The sequence below is a fragment of the Centroberyx affinis genome, unplaced genomic scaffold (assembly GCF_046629955.1).
Source record: "Centroberyx affinis isolate AG114_WGS23_722 - 3 ecotype Tasmania unplaced genomic scaffold, CSIRO-AGI_Caff_v1 ptg000736l_1, whole genome shotgun sequence".
Lineage (NCBI taxonomy): Eukaryota > Metazoa > Chordata > Actinopteri > Beryciformes > Berycidae > Centroberyx > Centroberyx affinis.
The window spans coordinates 17,505-38,578 of NW_027279350.1; the positions used below are offsets into that span (position 1 = coordinate 17,505).

The 21,074-nt window shown below is 44.3% G+C and overlaps 1 protein-coding gene across 1 annotated transcript in view; it reads right to left on the reverse strand.

Annotated features, from left to right (window-relative positions):
• dnah2 (dynein, axonemal, heavy chain 2) overlaps positions 1-21,074 on the reverse strand; it is a gene marked incomplete at its 3' end in the record, with an annotated part of 154,027 nt that overhangs the window by 17,130 nt on the left and 115,823 nt on the right. The window contains exons 51-64 of the mRNA XM_071519785.1: positions 20,618-20,722; positions 18,546-18,734; positions 17,169-17,254; positions 14,972-15,102; positions 14,600-14,749; positions 11,796-11,963; positions 10,292-10,452; positions 8,930-9,069; positions 5,955-6,087; positions 4,847-4,986; positions 2,752-2,962; positions 2,244-2,360; positions 1,740-1,881; positions 273-442 (exon numbers count right to left, since the gene is read on the reverse strand). Coding sequence (XP_071375886.1) covers positions 273-442; positions 1,740-1,881; positions 2,244-2,360; positions 2,752-2,962; positions 4,847-4,986; positions 5,955-6,087; positions 8,930-9,069; positions 10,292-10,452; positions 11,796-11,963; positions 14,600-14,749; positions 14,972-15,102; positions 17,169-17,254; positions 18,546-18,734; positions 20,618-20,722 — 2,043 coding nt within the window. The remainder of the gene's footprint in view (positions 1-272; positions 443-1,739; positions 1,882-2,243; positions 2,361-2,751; positions 2,963-4,846; positions 4,987-5,954; positions 6,088-8,929; positions 9,070-10,291; positions 10,453-11,795; positions 11,964-14,599; positions 14,750-14,971; positions 15,103-17,168; positions 17,255-18,545; positions 18,735-20,617; positions 20,723-21,074) is intronic.

Sequence of the window (21,074 nt, forward strand, 5' to 3'; positions counted from 1 at the left end):
CATACTGGCTAACGTGTGTGTGTGTGTGTGTGTGTGTGTGTGTGAGTGAGAGAGAGAGTAGGGGAAATTTCCTCATTTATGTGCTTAATACAGCATACAGCTAATTGTGGGTTATGTCTATGCGTATAAAATTAGTAGCGTAGTCTGAATGCAATATAAGTACACAGTAGGTCTGTTGTGTGCATGTGGGTGTATGCTAACCGCTATGCATGTCTGTGAGTGTGTGTGTGTGTGTGTGTGTGTGTACTGGGAACCAGTGGACGCTCTCTAACCTCCATGGCTCTGACCCACATGCAGAGGGACTTGGCGGCCAGCGAGACTCTGCCGATGATCTCGGGGTGGAAGTCCACCTGGCTGCAGTAGTGGCCGATCTTCTTCAGCACGCGGTCCGAGATGTTGTCCTTGTCGAAGTGGACCAGCGTTTTGATGAAGTTGGACTCGCCTGCCAGAAACATGCCAAGGGCACCGCAGGTCAGGGGAACGGCGGAAAGCTATTTCTTTCCCCCCTCCGTTTCTCTCCTTTCTAACTCCGGGTTTGATTAATTTGCCGCGTCGAGTCGTTCTCATTTGTACAGAAATTTATTCCGGTTTTGTGACCTTGCTTGCGCTCTCCCCGAATCACCCTACCTCTGTTTTATCTGTTTTTACCACAGCTCCATCGTCACGCCATTGTGATCGTCAGGGGACATTTCACACCTCCGTACCTGCGCGCTAGCAAACTTCATCACAGTTTACAGCACTTGAGAAAATTATTTCCCACAAATCATATCTGTTCTTCAGTGAGCAGTATCTAATTAATAAAAGGAGGTTAAAGTGCTATTACTGTGAATGTTTAATCGTAAATCTGGACATGTTAGCTGTGAATTTTCACCTGCCCTAATCCTCTTTGCAAAGTGAGGAAAGAAATATATATTGCCACATAGAAATGGAGTTCCCACCCAGAAGCAAGGGGAAGGAAAGGAGCATTTTAATAATTCAAGACCACTGCAATGATCAAGCATTTGTTTCTCACAAACAACTCTCCAATACAATCCGACGGGGCCTCAAAGAGTCGCGCCCAAAACATGTCCTCAACGTACAAGCCATGATATCGTGAGCATAAGCTAGTTAGCAAGCAGAAAGTTGAGGAAATCTGAGAGCCAGTTAGAGCCAGACTGCAGACAACACTGCCATGCCCCGTCATGTGTGCATGAAGACCGGCAGCCAGCAGAGTAAACAAGGAAGTGTGTGAGCGGCGCCAAAAAGTAGCAAATGGACTGTTATGACTGAAATGTCGTCAATCACCGCTATTTAAAGACGTCTCACTGAGTGTCACAGTGTTATTGTGTTGAAAGGCTGTGTTTTAATTGCCCTTAATTACCCATGTTTAAATCACTTTTATGCTTCCGTTGCAGCTCTACAGTGAAGAATCTTTTCATCAGAATCGATTGGCATGATGTCAAAAAACAGGAAAATAACAGGAAAAAAAGCAGAGTTTTAAGACATTGTCTATTTTCCCCTTCTTTCCAGTTGCGTCCTTCCCCTCCTTTTCGATCTATACGTCTCGGGACTGTACATAATCTGTACTTGCCTGGTTTTACTCCATTAATTTTTGTAGTGCTTCCATTCTCCCATTTTCTCTCTGTTTCTTTGCCACACTCCCAATCCCCTCTCTGTCAAGCCCAAATGGCTCTGTCTCCCTCCATCTCTCCTTCCAATTTCCTTCCCTCATCCATCCCCCCCCCCCCGCCGTCTCTCACCCAGCTGTCTCTTGGCCTCAGCCCAGGTGGGCTCTTTGCCCTGGAGGATCATGACAGCCTCCATCACTGTCTCCACCAGCGCTGGGGGACGGCCGTACGACTTGATCTCCGTCATGTCCTTCTTATTCAGAGACTCCAGAGCCTGCGAGCAAGACAGCAAGGGATAGGGGAAGGGGGGGAGGGAGGGAGGAGGGGAGCAACACCACTTGCTAAGTCACTTTTTGTTCGACAAATGTAGAGAGACAAGAGAGCTCACACTCGGATGACAAGGCGGTTACACAACCACAGAGCAGAACTAGAAAAGTCAGAAACACAGAAAGCGTCTGGGATCATCACTCATCAAGCATCAAAGCATCCATCATCAAGGCAATTAGTCAACCACAGACGCAGTTATTAAAAAGACAAACTGCGCGCATACAGCACAAACAAAAGCATCCGGAGATTTAGACGCATGCAGGCTAAAGACAGACAACGTGACAGATGTTGGTGCAGACAGAGATCCACCTTCATGGCCTCCTCCAGGGCCGGCAGGGCCTCGTCCAGGTCTCTCTGGGCATTCTCAGCCATGGCTTTACACTTTACCTCCTCCGCCCCGATCTTCTCACTGTGGGCGCTCACGGCCTGGACACACACACACACACACACACACACACGTACCCACGTGTCATTAACCGATCACCATAGACTACTGATATATTGGTTTGTTGATATATCAGGCAGATATTGGCCTTTTATTAAAAATCAGATATCGGCCAGTCAGTAGCATCCACCTTCAATATGATGGACATGGTGCAGTTTGTTTTATATATTATTGTACAATTGATCAATACTACACTGGTTGTCAATAGGAAGCCCCTTGACCTAACTTTTATTATCATGGGTTTCAATGGAGAGTTTTGGTGTCCCATAGTGTAAATGCTGTTTCAGAGGAATCTATACCCTCAAACCATCAAATATCAGCTATCGGCAGCTTCAATCCAAAACTGCGACCAACTTTGTGACTGTGACTTACCTTCTGCTGCTCGTCGGCCTCTCTCTTCTGCTTGACGATGATGACCAGGTACTCGTCACACTGCTTCTGGAACTCGGCCACCTGCTTCTTGGCCTCCTCCAGCTCTACGGACATGGCCTCCACCTTCTCCCGCGTGTCATCGATCTTGAACAGGCCGTTGCGCAGCTTGCTCACCTGCTCCCCCAGCTCGCTGCGCTTCTCCGCCAGTAGCCTGGGTGGGGAAACACACACACACAGACGCACGCACACACACATACACTCACACAATCAGAGGAGTGACAGGGTGATTGCAATACAGACAGGTGTGAGAGTTGAATGGAGTCAGACAGAGCCATTTATCCAGAGAGAAAGGTTGGTAGAAGTCAGACAGGTGGCCGCTGAATAGCGACTGGAGAGGGGAGTCAAACAGAAAAGGGCTGAAGGAAGAAGACATGGAGAGCAAGCAAGAGGAGATTTCATTGTGGGGTTTTTTCCATTCTCTCTCCTGTGTCCTTCCCATTACCGACAAATGATGAAAAACACCCACACTCTGGATTTAATCAGGTAAGCTATGTCTTCTTGTCTGTTCTAGTGTTCTCCATGATGTGTTTGATGTAATATCTGACAGCCGAAGTACATTCAAACACAAAACAATGCTGAGGACAGAGGATGGATAAAGATCCTGGTGGTTTACTTGCCACCAGGAAGACGCATCGGATGGTGACTTGGCCGACGAGAACGAATGGGAAGCCCCAAGATTCATTGCAAGAACAATGAATCCACGTTGCAAAAAGCAATACAGTCTATAGTACAGAGCTGGTTGGAACAGCTGGGAAAATGAACAGCTGCGTGTCTTAATTGATGTGCAACCTCAAACACACAGCCCAAGACGCTTCTCTGTTCTTATGTTCTTCAGAAGCTTGTTCTCTTCAAGACAACTTGGGAAGAACGCTCTCCACAAGTATCGATTTATAGCGGATTCATGTATTTCATAATCATCTCATGTTTAGGTGAATCCTGAATCCAGAGTGGATGATGGATATCCTCCTCAGTATTATTTTCCTTTACTGAAGACCTTGCCCCTGGTCAAGATGTGCATACATTACAGCATTTCCTCCAGTTACGTAGAGCTCATGTGTCAAACTCAAGGCCTCAAGAGTTAGAGTCCAGCACACATTTGCAACCATCTTGCACACTGATTTTGGTTAAGAATTAATGTTGGCTCAGTGCCTCTCTGCAGTTCGACTGGCCTACAATATAAACCTTGGCACCTCTCTCATGTTACGTGCTAATGCAAACTTCCCGATTTGCATATTCGTGTAGCATTCTCTACTCCTGCGTCGCAGTGGGGGAAGCTGCAAAATTAACATGTATTTATCATTTAATGTTTACATTTACTGTTTTAAGGTGTTTCTTTTGACCCCAGTCGGACTACACATGGCCTTCCTTTTATCAGTGTTTTGTTACAGCATCTTTTATGCATCTAAGTGAATCAGAACACTGGCTTACTGCACATTCTTGAGTTATTCTCAGATACCGTGGATCTACTCTGAATTCAAAACCATGCAAATTATTGATTTGCTTAGACAAGTGAAAGCTGAGATGGCAAGAGACATTCTTAGTGTGCGTGTGTGTTTGTGTGCGTGTGTGTGTGTTTGTGCACGCTCACACTCCCCTCATAGCCTAGGACCATTTTAGCCTATCTTGACTAACCATATCTGCAAACTGGTTGTGGGTGTGCAATTAATTGAAATGTAATTAAAGTAGCTTCAAATCTTAAATAAACAGTCAAGCTTATAATTATTCCATGCCCTAAAAGGACGCCTTGTTTTCCATCAGTTGCTACAAGCCTGTTTCTTGCATTCATTAAAATTAAGAGACCAGATGGCACAAGAGAATGAACTGAAGTGCATTTACAAGAGCATATTGAGTTGATATGCAGAAATAAAAAAAAAAAGACTGAACAAAACAGCAAATTATATATTAAACAACCAGCACCATATTATGTAATTTTTTCAATGTGACCCTCTTGGCGATGGCATGAGGAAAGATTAGAAGGTTAGGATTACAGGTGGGTGAGAAGAGAGGCGAGGATCAGTGAGGGAGAGATGCCTACTTCTTGTATCCAGACACCAGCTCCAGGTAGTTGGTGGGAGTCACGTAGTTGTGTCTCCTCAGCTCCACCTTCATCCTCTGGGAGAACTGGGCCACCGACTGGTGCATGGTCACAAAGATACTGGCCACCTTCGTCTGGATCTAGAACATTATGCACTACATGTTCAAATATTAATCTACCACTGGTACAATAGTAATGTAACTTCGGCAGCCAGCTTATTCATTATGCATTCACTGATATGTATGTGGGGATTGTTCTGAATGTAACTGACAGGGTTAGGGTCAGTTCACAATTAAAATAATGGATTTTCTTCAAACCTGGAAACTTTTTTCAGACCAAAAAAACCCCAATCATATTCAATCTATTAAGACATTATTAGAAATAAATCTATAACATCTATTCTAGATCTATAACAATTATTTGAATTGCAGTTGTAATTCACATTTTAATTGAGAGTGAATTTAATGTGAAGTGACTCCACCCTCCACATGATTTTCCAAGTTTCCCTTTTGCAAAGTGATAATAATAAATAATGACAAACCATTATGGGAAACATATAAATACAAAGCTTTTTCTATATGACATTAGAGGAAAATTGAAGCTACATCAAGCCTCTAGAAAGGCTATAAAACCTAATGTGAAATGAGGTCTGGTCGAGAGGCTTGTAAATGCAATTAAAGCCAGGTCATGTTCAGTGGGCACGAAAATGAAAGCCTCCCGATGTGGAAAAGTGAAAAAAAAAGCTCTCTGTTCCTATTGGGCGGGTTCAGGTTAGTGCCTTCGTTCCAGACAGCCCCCCCCCCCCCCCCCTCTCTCTCTCTGTCTCTCTCCCATTCAAACGCTGCTGCATTCACAGGTCGGCCAGCCTTGGGGCTTTGATGGGCCAGATGCATTTCATAGGGCTCTTAAAGGCCCCGACATGTCAGAGGAAAGATGAGGAGACTCCAATCACGCTGAGGCCGGAAGCAGCGGCCACTAAAACCCTAGGACACCACGGTCAGATGAACTCTCCAATGTTGTCTAGGTAAGGAAGAGGGGATATGTGGGTATTGTGTGTATGCAAACGCAAGCATGTGTCTGTCTGTGTGTGTGTGTGTGTGTGTCTCACCCCCTCCAGGGAGCCCAGGGCCAGGCCGTCCAGGTACCTCTCGGCCACCTCCAGCAGGGCGTCCCGGGGCCACTCGCAGAACCAGTCGATGGTGGTGCAGTTGACCAGCGCCGGGTACTGACGGATACGGTTCCTGTTGGCGAACACGCACGTCTATCAAATCTGTTCCAATGAGATCAGACGAGACCGCAATGATTCCACAAGCGTGATCTCACAGGGAAGCAAACCCCCGGCCGTCCCGTTGGGGGAGGAGCTAATCATTAAGCCATCATGCCACTTCGGATATATGTTTCAAAGTCATTCAAACTATTTGTTCCTGTTCTCTGCTCCAATGGCTGCCTTTTTTGATTCGGACGAGCGCCATAAAACGGATGTGTACGAAACATTGGCTCACCTTAATGCTCTTAACAAATCCATTCCTTAAGCACCACCTATAGATAACGAAAAGCAGAGTGTGCCCGGGACCTACAGGCGGCCTATTGTGCAAGTCGGCGAGTTTAGCCGGCTAATTGGTGTGGTGAGGCTCCCTCGGCCCTGGCGCTGTGATAAGGGTCCTGCTAGCAGCTAGTGGTGCCGCTGGTCAGAGGGCCAGGACGCCTCGTCGCCCAGAGAATGGTGATTAGCTCTGGGTAATGGTGCCTGCCAGCCCAATTAGTGGCATTATGTGTGACCACTACCCTGTGCCACTAATTACAACCAGGCCGTGAGTGAGAGTGTGTGGCTGCGTGCGTGAGCGTGTGGTGTGTGTGTGAGTCAGAACTCGACAGAAAGAGAGAGGGAAAGAGAGTGAGGTGTTTGTGCGAGAGAGAAAAGAACGTGCGTGTGTATATGTTTTTTGTGGGACGCAGAAGAGGTAAATGTGTAAGACAGAGAGCGTGAGGGAGGGAAAATGCATGTGTGTGTTTGCGTGTACTGTGTGTGCCTGTGTGTGTGTGTGTGTGTGTATAGACGGATGACCCAGCTGCCATAGCATCTACCCTGTCATTTCCAATTACAGCGAGCCTCAGGTCTTTGCTGCAGCATCACCCGGCTTACTAGACCTCATTTGCTCGACACGGGGCGTCAATCAGCCATTAACAAGCCGATTCATGGTGAGGCACGGCTCACTGTCCGCGCCGCAACACTGAGGAGCGGCTGAGAGGGACTGGAGAGAACGGTTATGTGTGGGATGCAGGACTACCGGTGTATTTCAATCTCCAGACATTTTCGGGTTTATGGTTATAATTTGGCAGCGAAGGGACGTTCATACTGCGCCTACGGTAGTAGTGGGAAGTCAGTAGCTTGCCGTGGGTGTGTCAGCTGAGGAAAAAACCTTCCAAGGATCAGGAGTAGAGCAACCAGCGTACCATCTACCTTGGGTTAAAAACCCTCTATGATTCAGTCCATATGCTGAGATTACTGCAAAAATCTGTCTAAACAGAGTAGCACTGATGAGCGTCTAAAGACTGAAACGTCTGTTGCTTTTTTAAGTCACTTTTACACACCTGACCACTGTCTATAGCACTCATGTCTGAATAAAAGACAGTTTTTTGCATTAATCTCAGCATATGCACTGGTTAAAATTTGAGGCAATGGCCCTTTAAAGAGGTGATGTAATGCTCAGTAATAAATAATATCTGCCAAAGTAACTATAGCTGCTGCTGAGTGCATTGATTCAGATCCTGACTGATTCTTAGAACTCACTGATTGTCAGTGTTAAAGGAACAAGGAAGCCATTGCTACATAAAATGCAAACAATGTTGAGTGTAAAATAATGGATTTCTGTTTGTGTGTAAGTGTGTGTGTGTGTGTGTGTGTGTGTGTGTGTGTGAGTGAGCTCGAACATAAAGGTTTCCTCTCTTTACAGTGACACAAGCAGACGTGGGCAAAATAATACAATAATTCAAATAAATAAACTGATAATTTGCAGACTGCTACCAGCTGACGTCTTCTTCTTCTAAACCTGACTCAACACACAGCTTTGGAGGTTTGTTTAACTTGGAGAGATAACAGTACAGCATACACAGTAGTATAAATTATCAATACTGTTGAGTCGGTCTAATGCACAGAGCTCACACACACACATTTTTTTTCTGTCTCCCTCCTTTGGTGTCAACTCTCCGAATTCCCCCATACAGCAAATTTATACAGGCAGATAAACTCTAAAAAATGCACTTAAGTTCTAATGCACTACCGTTAAAATTGACCAACTAATTTAAATGAAGAATGACAGACTCTGTTTTCCAGTGTCTGCTGTAGTATAAAGCAAGGCTCTTCATTTTACACAACATGTTACACATTTTCCCACAAGATGGAGATGTGACGAGGGGGAGGAGACATCGCTATGCCTCCTGGCGCCAAACAGAGAATGGCGGTTGAATTCCACATACATTGTTTGCCACTTTTACTCAGCAGATCTGTATGTGTGCGCCAATGTGCGGATTATGTGCTGTGAAAGGAGAGCGAGTTGTTTACTTGCGTATGGAGTTAAAGGCCCAGTTTTCTTAAGATTACAAAAAGGACCCGGCGCAATGTATTGGAAAAAATATAATATGTGTGTGCACCTAATTCCATGTTGTTAGAGCCAGACAGCAGCTGAAGAGTGTTGTGTAAGTGAATTGAGGCTCTCAAGTAAAGCACTAAAATGTGATTCATTCTGCGCTCCTCTTCATGGACCTGCGTGTCGACAGCTCGAATCGAGGTGTACAGGCACAGCCAGTACCCAGCTAAACACAATGGAAGATGAAATTTTCTGCTGTAATTACGGTTGTAAAAGCGGGACTCATCATCCATTCTTATGCACTCGCGGAGGACAGCGGGTCAGAACAGCGTGTAACAAGGAGTGTACGTCATAGGTGTTTTCAAAGAGAGGAGAAGGGAAAGAGAGTGGAGAGAGGACATATGTGTGTACAATATATATATATTATTGTATACTGATAAGAGTATTCAGTATATGTTCTAGGGTAGGCTTGTGTGGGACAGTGTGTGCCGGCTACCTGAAGGGCTCTCCCACTGGGCTCATACAGAGCACGATGTGCAGGTTGTTCCTGACTCGCTCTATCAGGTAGCTGAACATGGAGTCAGGAGTCTCCATCACGTTGTCTTTCCTGGCAGAGTCTGACAGGGCATGGCACACCTGGAGGGAGACAGACAACCGCTTTATGTCACAGGAATTAGAATGAATGTATCTGCTAAAATAGCTCCTCACAGTCACAGGCTTTAGTCAGCGTTTGAGTCACACCTCGACCCGGCTACTTGACACAAGCTGATGGGGATAGGGACAGAAAAAATGCAGCATCTGCTACGTCAGGTCGCCACATCAAGATGAGTCACACCTGTCTCTCTCTATTAACTTTCATCTTGTTTTACTGCGCGTCGGAGTGCCAAAACTTAGCACTGTTCATTCTTTTTCGTTCAAGGCCTTCTGGGAAATCAGTGTTAGTCACAGGTTCCCTATAAAAGGCACAGGTTGATCTGTAAAATGTGCACATTCTGATGTACCCATGTTGAAGATGGTTTGAGTAAAGTCCAATATTGTCCTGCTGTCTGCCTCCATAGCTCTTCACTGAATGAAGTCTTGCTCCTGATTCAGAATTGGCTACTTTCCGAAACTCTGAGTCTGACTGAGCTCCAAAATCCTTGAACCTGATTCAGTGTTGATGCCCCAATCCATAATTGCAATGTGGCGGAGCCTGTTGAAACACTGTCGCCCACACTGATTGCTTGTTTTTTCCACTGTAACTTTGGTAGAGCTCTTGATACTAGACCGATCACACAGTATGTGACAGCTAAATACACGTTTGAGGCTGTTTGCTTCCAATGGCAATCTTTGTAAGCAGATTGTAAGTCTGCCACTGCACTCAGATCAGTCTTGCATGATACTTACACAGGCTGTCTCTTCAAAAGAATGGTGTCGCACTCGACAGCAAGGATACTTTGAAACATTTAATTCCTTTTCATCAAAAAGACCAAACGTTTTTGGCCCTCTGGCCTTCATCAGTGTCTGTGTTTTTTCAGTCATAAAGCCAAACTGAATACTCTAAAATATTCTTACTGCCGAGTGTGACCCCACTCTTCTGAACAGACAATTGTAAGCAGAAGAGTATTGCGTTATGATGGTTATTGAAGTGGCAAAGAGTGTATTTTCCATGATCAAGTCAAGAGTCAGTCTGAATAAACCTAAGATTTATATGGCCATTCTGGTTTGGGGCTTTAAGAGGCAAATACAAACTCAAAAAGTTGCAAAATGGTTAGTGTGATGGTAAAAATGGAAAAATGGAAACTACTGCCATGGTGTTTTGATGAAGCAAATATTTGAAATAAATCACAAATGCATTTAACAGGAGGACAGCGCGGACCTCGTCAAACTCGTCCTGCTTGTAGAGGTTGGGAACCTCTCCGGAGCTCAGGATGTTGTTGATGTCCTCCAGGAAGGACTCGTCTACGATCTGGGTGTCGTTGAACAGGAACACCGTGGGCTTGTTGTCCACGCCGGCCAGGCGGTACAGCTTCTTGATGTCTGGAGACCAGGTCAGAACATTTACAACACATCGTGCCTGTTGATTATTGAGCAGTATTTCCTTAATAAGAGGATGGAAAAGTTCTATTATTGGGTAAATGTAACTTTAACTATGGATATTCACACGTTGGCTGCCAATTTCCACACAGCACAACACATGTTCATTCAGAACTACGAGTTATCGCCAATCAATTGTGTGCAAAGTGTGTAACGTGTTGATGATAATATAAGGAATTCCAAACCAAATCATGCATATCTAACCCAACGAAGCTGAAGCTGATGGTCAGTGTGTTGGAATGTCATTAGTAGGCTGTAATAAAATGTTTCCCCACTGTGATTAACTGGGGTTAGCGAGGGCAGCCACGGCCTAAAGGTTATAAAGATGGACTCGGGACTGGAAGCTTGCAGGTTTGCATCGCTGAACCGGCTAGGACAATCTGGGCAAGGTGAGCAAAGGGAGTGAAGGATGCTCTCCTGTCCCTTGAGCAAGGCACAAGTCACTGACCGACAGTAGAAGAGTTTCTGAACTTGTACGAGAGTTAGAGTGAATAGCAGGGTGCTGCTGAAAAAGCAAGTGTGTGTTCAGTCAACCTTCGCTGGATAAATAAAGGTTAAGGGAAAAAAAAAAACCAGCTTGATTATCTGACAGAGATGAATAAATAAGAATTACCTCTGCCTACACATCCAAAATGTCAATTTGTTGCTATTGGACTCCGGATCAAAGACGCAGTTAGAAGGGAGCTACTTGTAGCGGGGGACTAAATATGAGATGACAGCAAATAACTGTGACAAATAGCGTCTGTGTAAAGTGTTCCTTTTAGTGGAGATCAGCAACATAAGGGCGACAGTCTGAGACAATTAATATTTAACGCTCAGACAGCCCCAGCAACATAATTCACTGCAATTATGTGCAAAACGAATGTCGTGCTGTTGGCAAATCACCCAAATAGCAATAAATTGATTTCTCTCACACAAGTCTGAAGCACGACCGTTTCTAGCCCTCTTTACATAGATAATTCTGCCCTACCCTGCTTTGAGCCGCCGCCGCTCAATGTGTTGCGGAGAAGCAGTAACTGCGTGAAGAATGTGCTACAGCAGCCGCGGTCTCGAACAGAAGATTGATGAAAGCTATATGGGCCTATTGTTGTGATCTAATCTCCTTTCATTTCCGTCCTTCGGTTTTTCCTCCTTTTAATTTCCAGAGGTTAGGGTTATTTCCTGAGTAAAAGGCATCGGATGCAGTTGTGCTCTCTCTCTCTCTCTCTCTCTCTCTCTGTCTCTCACACACACACACATTGGTGGACATGCAACACGGACGCAGTAGCGGTATGTGTGTATCTCACCGTCTCTGAACTCCTGCTTGCGGTACTGCTTGGTGACCTCCACCTGGAATACCTGGTACTCACAGATGGAGGCGGCCATCTTGGACAGGCTCTGTCTGCCCGAGCCCCCGACACCGACCAGCAGCATGTTGCCCCTGGGCTGGCTGATCACACGCACCACACGGGTTACTGAGGAGGGAGGGAACACACACACACACAGATAAACACTCGTGTGAATACAAGAACAGACAATGCACGATCAGCACACACTCTCTCACACTCACAGCAGGGTTTTCCATGTTTTTTAGAGAGGCTTAGCTGCAAGCAGGGTGAGTTTCACGCTGGGATGGGGGATTGGATACTTTAAGAGCAGAAAAACTACTATTGGACCTTATTCAGAAGCATTGTGCAAGGAAAACCGACTAAATAAATAGGATATTTCACATTTGTTGGTAGGAAGTGGTAGGAAAATGATAATAAAAAAAAAACTGTGGGTGAGCTGGCAGAGTTTAAAGACACTATGAAGTGAAAACTGACTCTTCTGAGTTGTTGAGTGATGAATTAATTAATTATTCCAAGACGAGGACACAAGCCAAAAAAAAACAAAAGGAAGGGAGGGAAGTTGGAGAGGTAGGGGTCTTATGTCCAGAAGTCAATGACGTTCACATGCCGAGAATAAAATATGGCAATGACTACAAACTACACACTACAAACACGTGAAACAAATAGGTCTTGTACTATGTCATTGCTGCATGTTTACATTGAGGCCTAGGTTGCTGTGCGTATTAATGAATATCAATGTTGCCACTGTATGGCCCCACCAGCTGAGTCAACAGTCAACACACTGACACATTTCTCTCTCTCTCGCTCTCTCTCTCTCACAAACACGCAGGTACAGTGCACATCTGATCAGAAAGCAATTTCGTCAACGTCAACAATAATCAATATAAAACTATATAGCAACATGACAATAACACCTCCACCAAATCACACGCGCATACACAGCGGTGCTGCACTGATAACCTAATATCTGACAGTCAGCACACCATTATTCCACATTCCCAATTGAACCTACAGCGCCTTCTGTGGCTTGGTGAAGAAGTGCGGCAGCTAGTAGCACCAAACTGCATCGGACTGGATGACCTCAACTCTCATCATCATCTGGGCACCAATTATATATTTAATCTAGATTCAGTGATCGTAGAATACAAATTACATTAGGAAATATTTAAGATGATGGAAATGAATTGCAATTTTTAGAGACCCCCCCAAATGTATACTATTATTGCTTTCAGGGGATCTCAGGTTTCTTTCAAGGGATCTCAGATTTCTTTCAAGGGATCTCAGGTTTCTTTCAGGGGATCTCAGGTCTCTTTCAGGGGATCTCAGGTTTCTTTCAGGGGATCTCGGGTCTCTTTCAGGGGATCTCAGGTCTCTTCCAGGGGATCTCAGGTTTCTTTCAGGGGATCTCGGGTCTCTTTCAGGGGATCTCAGGTCTCTTTCAGGGGATCTCAGGTCTCTTTCAGCAGATCTCAGGTCTCTTCCAGGGGATCTCTGCTCCCACTAGCTCCCCCCAAACCATGCCAGCACATTTTTAAAAAAAAGGCACAATCCCATGACATTGCATGCAATAGAGTCTGCCTAACTATAATGATACAGTTTTTATCGCCACTTCCTCAAATAGTGTAGAATCAGTCGCAGCCATTGAGCATTTGACTAGTGCTGTCACCAGCATGATGTGTTCTCCCATTGTTCGCCTTGCAAAACTGCCCATATTTCCTTTTTATCTGAGCTACATCTCATGAACTGGGCTCTAATTTCCTTTCAGAGTGTCTTCGGTACGCATGGAAATCCCTACGCACCCACAAACACACACACCCAGCCATCCACAAACTAAATGCACTATAACACAAACACACACACACTCGCGCCGACGCACACAGAAGCCATCAGCGGAGTGTTGATGCGTGTTGTAGCGACAGTAATGTAGCTCTATTGATTTGTAGTGACATGCGGTAAAGTGGCGTATTGACAGCAGTGTGTAGGGAGCGGCGCCTGGTGGTGCGAGGCATTCTCTATTTTAACTACAGGGTAGCTTTTAGCTGCGCCTCACGCTGGGTTTCAAGAGGCATTTCATACTGGGTCTGAATCGCGAAACCGTTAAGTAATGAACACAACAAATATGTGTTGGATGAGACACACGAGAGCACAATGAATGAAGACCAGTCCTATTGATTGCGGTGATGTGCTGGATTGACTGGACAGACAGTGACAGCGTCAGTGGTGGAATCGACCCCCATGAGGAGAGGCATCGGGGGAGTATGCTGTACTGTGTGTTGGGAGAGGAGCAGGCAGTAGAGCCGTCTATTTTAAGTGTGTGTGTGTGTGTGTGTGTGTGTGCGTGTGCGGGGTGTAAGACTTCTGAAGACCATGTTAATGCCAGTTAGGATGACATATAAGATTAATTTCGCATTTTAAAAAAAAAATGTGAAAATGAAAATTACTTTCGACTTGTCAGATCATAGGTCTGCGTGGCTGGGCTGATTTCTCACTAGAAAAACAGCACACCATGAAACCACGACGCTTCTAAGATTTCTATAACTGGATTTGACACTTAAAATGCTTTATTTAACTGTATTCAGGGCTTTTAAGGAGTTTAGATAATACTGTATAAGTTGAGACGTTTTAAGACTTTTTCAGGACCTGCAGACACCTCGGTGTGTGCAAATATGTGTGTACCAAATGAATATTTGAACCAGTAAGTGCGAGGGATCTAAGCCTCTAAGCGCGTGTGTGTGTGTGTGTGTGTGTGTCCTCAGTCTCACTGTGCTCGATGGCGTCCCGGAAGAGCACCAGGTTCATGGGCACGACGCCAGGCGTCAGGTTGTAGTCCTCCAGGTGGGTCTCCATGAAGCTCTTGAGGTTCTTCATGTCCAGCAGGTCCTCATACTCATAAGGCTCCCTCAGGAAGTCACCTGGCACACACACACACACACACACACACACACAGAAAAACACACGTAAACACACTCGTGCCGTCAGTTCACTAATTACAATCGATCGACTCTTCAATCGATGATTAAACCGCCGTCCATCACCTAATCCATCATGTTATCTTTAAAGCCATCTTTCCACTCTGACATCAGTGTGTGTGTGTGTGTGTGTGTGTGTGTGTGTGCATATTGTGCAGCATGTACCGAATACAGGAGGCTGTTTGTTGGGGCAGATGTTGTGGTAGGTGAGGTTGAAGAGCGAGCCCAGCTTCTCAGCCAGCAGAGCCACAAAGGCCTCCATGTCGCTGTGGTCCACCAGCCGGTCGGAGAAAACCCTGGAATCAAAAACAACAACAAAACACGCATTGAAAAACAGCACAGATCAGCCAATATACGCAGCAGAAGGGCCTGCTTTATACTGGGAAATGGGATTTGGAGAAACCCTTCACAGCTGGAGATATTATCATTCTATTAGCTTAAGTTTGTATTCATCACTTATTGTAAGTGTAGTACTTGGCAGGTTCTCCGATGTGACAACATCAAAAAATGATTAAGTTTAAAGCTGCACTAAGCAACTTCCCACGTTGGTATTATTTGACTTCAAAATCCAGAAATAATGTAACATGACACCAGCAAACTGCACAGAGCAGGCTCATTGCTGTTTGGGAGACATTTTTTGGATTTCTTACGTTATTTCTCCTACATTTCAATTCTTAATTTCCTGTGGGTGGAGAAGATTTCTTGCCGTTGTACAAAACCTGACACCAGAATTTCATTTGGGCAAATAGGGCAAATCTACAGTGTCTCAATTAGTGGGGATGGGACGCTCTGTCTGTTGCAACCCCACATCCTGATTTAGGATGATAAGACGGGTGCATTTTTACATAAAAATACTGCCTAGTGCAGCTTGAAGTTTATTTGCACAATAATAAAAGATAGAAGCAGAGTGATAAAGAGCTCACAGTGATAAAATATGGTGGTTTGAAAAAAACCCCACATACATAGAGAGAGGAGATGCAATCAATAATCTGTGCTGTTGAGATGAAAACCCCTAAGGGGCTTATAACAACATCTCACCTCGAGACAAACAAACAACAACAAATCAAGATGAAAAGCTAAATCAGAACTAACACAGATAACAAAATCCAAATGACAACAGAAACAATATAGTTGAAAACAGGAGAACATCAATAATATCCATAAAATGACGAGGGAAATAAAACTAAATTAAAACAGTGCTAATGTGCGGGTGTCTGCTTTTTCTATATTACCTGTCTGTCACCGGCAACAAGGAAATGCGGGAACCAAGATATTGACAATTAGACTGGTTTCATAACAGACTGCCACATGTCTGCAAGTTATTGATGAGAAGTTTCCAAAACGTGTTTGGAAGTAAGCGGGCAACGTATCGAACGCGTTTCACTGTTTATTGGTTATCCACCCACGGCTCTTGGGGAGCCTGAATAACACACTCGAGGAGGCGAAACATTGATTTTCCCTTGAAAAACAATCTGACATTTACAAAGGAGGATATTTGATGTTCTAGTTGATAATATGCGGCAATTCTAAGACAAATTATCGGCCCCGCGAGCATACAATTTGATACTGTATTGTACTGTAATGCATCAAAATCTTATAACACAGCGTCGTCTCTTTGAAATGACCCACACTTCTTCTCTCCGATCATTAGTGTGATAAAACTAGAGGAACACTGAAGAGACTTGAGCTCAAGATGACTGAACAAACATTGGATATTATGGTGTGATGGGCTTCTTTGTGCTATACTGACTTCAAAACTATCCACTAGTCTCCACCGTCTATTGGGATTTGAACAAACAAAAAGCATCTTTGTGGTGCACCGATAAAAAAAACATAGTGTTGGTGGCTTATTTCTTACACATTAAAACATGTATTAATCTTCCCTAGTATTTTGTCACACAATGAGGAGTGAGAAGTGGCTGAACCTTAGCACAGACCACTTTCTACCTCCTCTGCTGCCATTGATTTGGCCACGATAACGCAAGCTATAATTATGTGGAAACTGTAATAACTTTTGAATGGATTGTAATTGAGTCGTGAGGTTTGGACAAATAGATTTCCAATAAAAATGTCAACTGAACGCTGATGTATTCTCTACCTGCTGGTCGATAGCGCTATTATGCGTGGACACTCTCCGATGAATATCACGCTGCAATGATTTAGCTGCGTGTTATTTTAGGGTTAGAATATAGAGTGTGCCGTGGTTATATAGTGAAGAATGCCTTGGAGATTACAGATGATGATAAAGGGGACTGCGGCGCTGACAAAGGATTGGTATTCAGCAGTAAAACAACTTCAGAAGGACAGAGACAGAGAGAGACAGAGAGAGAGAGAGAGAGAGAGAGACAGAGAGGCTGGGTACCTGAAGCACTCATGGATCCACAGTCTGGTGATGGTGTGTTTGGTGTCATGGAAATCTCGGTGAGCTCTCAGCAGACCCTGAAACACCTGCAGAGAGACGGAGAGAGAGAGGCACAGGATAAAAAAAACACAAAGACACATAAACCCCTCTCTGCCACGGCCTAACTGTGTCTCCCCTCCAGTGTTGGGGAACAGCTTCACTACATGGAGTGAAACTGGCAGTAGGCGGTAGTTTAGCTAAATTCTAAATGTTCAGCTAAATGTTTTTGGTAGTTTATTACTTTTTTATCCTTTCGGGGCATAGTTCTCTAATTATTTTTGGCTATAAAAGAGAAGAAGGCAATTGCATTTATCATCTTTATATCTATTTATTTTTACTTTTTTATATCACTATCTATTGTACCATATCTTATAAGGACACTTACAAGAATTTAATAACACACTCATAATGCCTTATGACAATGCATATAAGAACACATGATGCTTACTGATAAATTATATCAGCACTATGAAAACATTATAGATAAAACTAAAAAAGAACCTTATGAATGTTTATGACTAATTATCTATCAGGAGTTGTCAAACATTACATGCAAAAGAAAGTTAATATTTCTTGCACTTTTTCTTGGGACAAGCCCAGATAATTATTTGGTTTGCGTTTACAACCAGTCTGTTGTTTCTGGCAGGCGGCTTTCAGAGTGTGGGCATTATAAACACAGTTAACATTCCTTGGACATTATTTCAATTGAACACAGTTTTTGTTAACATCTTAATCAGTGGCATTTTTTGTAGGCATGTCATTTTGTATTATACTGTATGACACTGGAGAGGGAGATATCATCAAAACTATGTTTCTCTTGAGGGTATCCTTGCTGTAGTTCAACTTCTTCCAACGTGAAGTAACTGCTGGCGTGTAAAACTATACTTTCAAAATATCTTCCCCAATACTGGTGTTTCAGGGTGTCCGAGTGTCAGTATAGCACATGTTTGTGTGTGTAAGTTTCCACACAGATTTGACATTGACGGCTGAACCCATTGGGACCTAACTTGGGATGGGTTTGGTTTGGTTTGAGGATTGTGAGACACAATTTCTCACGTAACTGCTCAGAATGGGTCAGACTCGGGCTCAAAAATAATAAAAATAATGCTGAAAAATACTGTTATTATTGATGCATCTACTGCAAATTGCTAGCAATTTTGGGTCAAGTTTAGGGTCGCACAAACGGCTCAGTTAGTGCAATCTTTGGGTTCTGGGTTGGATTGAGTTCAAGCTGCACTAACCCCAGGTGTATGGCAATTTTCTTGGAGATGTTTTGGAGGTATGTATGCGTGCATACGTGTCACATTACATACGTGTTAGTATCACATGCGTGTGTACCTTGGAGATGTCCCTGAGGTTGAAGAGGTAGTGTATCTTGGCCGGAGTGGGCAGAAAGCGGGCCGTGATGGCGTAGTAGAGCTCCAAGGTGGCCTGCGTCAGAACCTGTCCGATGGGCTTCACCTCCTCCTCAAACTCCTGCAGCTTCTGGTTGATCATGGTACCGTAGATTCGCTTGATCTGGGACTCCTGCGCAGAGGGAGAGGGACAGGTCGGTTCACGTTTTATGCATCTTGTAAATGACACAGCCGTGCCAATGAGGTACTTGAATTTGAAAGTCGTAAGAGATAGAGGAAGAGAAGGGGGCGAGGACATGCAGCGATGAAAGAGGGGGGTAGGGGGTTGAGGGGTGGGGGGGTGGGGGGGTAACAAAGCCATTTCATGTTGTCCACTTCACATATTCAAGAGGCAAGGCAAGTCTATAATTGTTTATTTCCTGAATGCAACACGGCTCCAGCCATTTTCAAAAGCGATTTCATCTTGCTCCTTTGTGGCGAGCGGCAGCAGAAGAGGCAGGTTGGAGAGGGGGGAGAGAACAAATAAGGAGCTGAAAAACAGGAGCGAGAGAGAGGAGAGAGCCGGGGACAAGTGGCGGAGGGAAGATGGACCAGGAAAGGTTGAAAGGAGCACAACAACAGAGATGAAAGACTCCCGGAAAATTGAAAAAGACTGAAAAGAGACAAGAGGAGGGCTGGAGAGGGAGTGAGGAATGAGGAGAGAGCAAGGCAAGTACAAAAAAGCCAAGTAAAACAAAAAAAAAAAAAAGAAAGAAACAAAGAGAGATTGAGGCCAGCAGAAAAAATGAGACGGGGGAAACATTTGCAGGCAGGCCGCCTTTCAGTCAATCATATTCTCCTGGGTGTTGGGTACGAGGGAGAGAGTGTGCAATTTTGTGGTGGTTATCATTATCATCACGGCTATAATCATAATCAGGGTAATTCCGGTGCGGCGAGATGGAAAGGCGGATGGCAAAGGGCGATACAGGAGGATAAAATGTCAGATAGGAGGAACGGGAACATTACCGGGAGGAACCCCGGTGAAATGCACAGAGACGGAGACGGAGACGGCTGGGCGAGTGGAAAAGAAATAGAAATGGTGAGGAAGAGAGACAGAGAGATAGACAGAAAGAGAGAGAGAGTGAGAGACGAGGAAGGGGAAAAAAGAGAGGGTGCTAAAATGAGCCTGAGCCTCTTTTAATCAAATGACACAGTCGAAACTACCCAATTTACAAAGCCTATGTATGTTGTGTTGATAACAATAATGTTATTTAGAAAAGCTCCTTTCAGGACAGCAAAGAACAATGGCAAGGGAGTAAAGAAATAATATAATAAGGATTTCGGTAGGCTATGGGAGAGGAAGAGAGACAGAGGCACGGAAAAAAGCATTGTGAAAAAGGGAGGTTGTTAAAATGGGTCTGAACCTCTTTTAATCAAATGACCCTGTTGAAACGACCCAATTTCTAAAGCCTATGTATGCTGTGATGATAATAATGTTATTTAGAAAAGCTCCTTTCAGGATACCAAAAAACACAGGCTGTTTTCAAGTTTCATCAAGTTAAATTTAAGACTTTTGAAGACCTTTTCAGTGGCAGTTATAATGAAATATAAGAACATTTTCCCATTTGAAAGATACATGAAAATGAAGACAACTGTAGACGTATCAGAATATAGGTCTGCATAATTGGGCTAATTTCTCAACAGAAAAGACCTTTTAAAGCCATGAGTTTATATAATATAATTTCAAAAAAGATGTTTACAGATGTTATATTACAGACACCCTGGAACATTGGGAGTAGAATAAGTAGAATAACATAACAGGGTTTTGGCAGGCAATAGTAAAACAGGATAATAAGGCTGTATGGAGAGAAGAGGAGGTTCTATAGAGGAGGAGAGAATTGGGTTGCAGTAACACCGGCAGACGGAGGGCTGAATCATAGTGGGAAAGGTCAGACTGATGACTCTGCAGGGATCTAGAGGGCATCTGGAGAGGCAGGAGGAGAGGAGAGGAGACGAAGGGAGCGGAGAGGAGACGAGAGGAGAGAAAAGAAGAGAGAGAACCTCAGCAGGACTCACATTAGGGAAGGTCATATTGATGAGGTTGAAGCGACTCTGTAGGCGGCCAGAGATGTGAGTCCTCCCCCCACCAGGGGGCCCCATGGACGCCAACAAGAACATGTCCTGACAAAATACACACACACACACACACACACACACACACATACAGCCGACAACAGCAGGGTCATTATTCTATCAGTAACAGACACATACAGACCAATCTCTATAAAACTGAAGGAAAAAATGCAAGGTAATTAAGAGGGGAAACTAAGAGGATAGGAAATGGCGGATGTCTTCATCACACACACACACACACACACACACACACGCACACACACGCATTACACTGACATATCTCTTATATCATATAGCTCTCGTATACAATTAGTCCTACAGACTGAAATAGAAAGGTAATTAAGGGGGGGTAATTAAGACGTAATCAAGGGGGAGACACTAAGGAGGCAGGTAAACGATG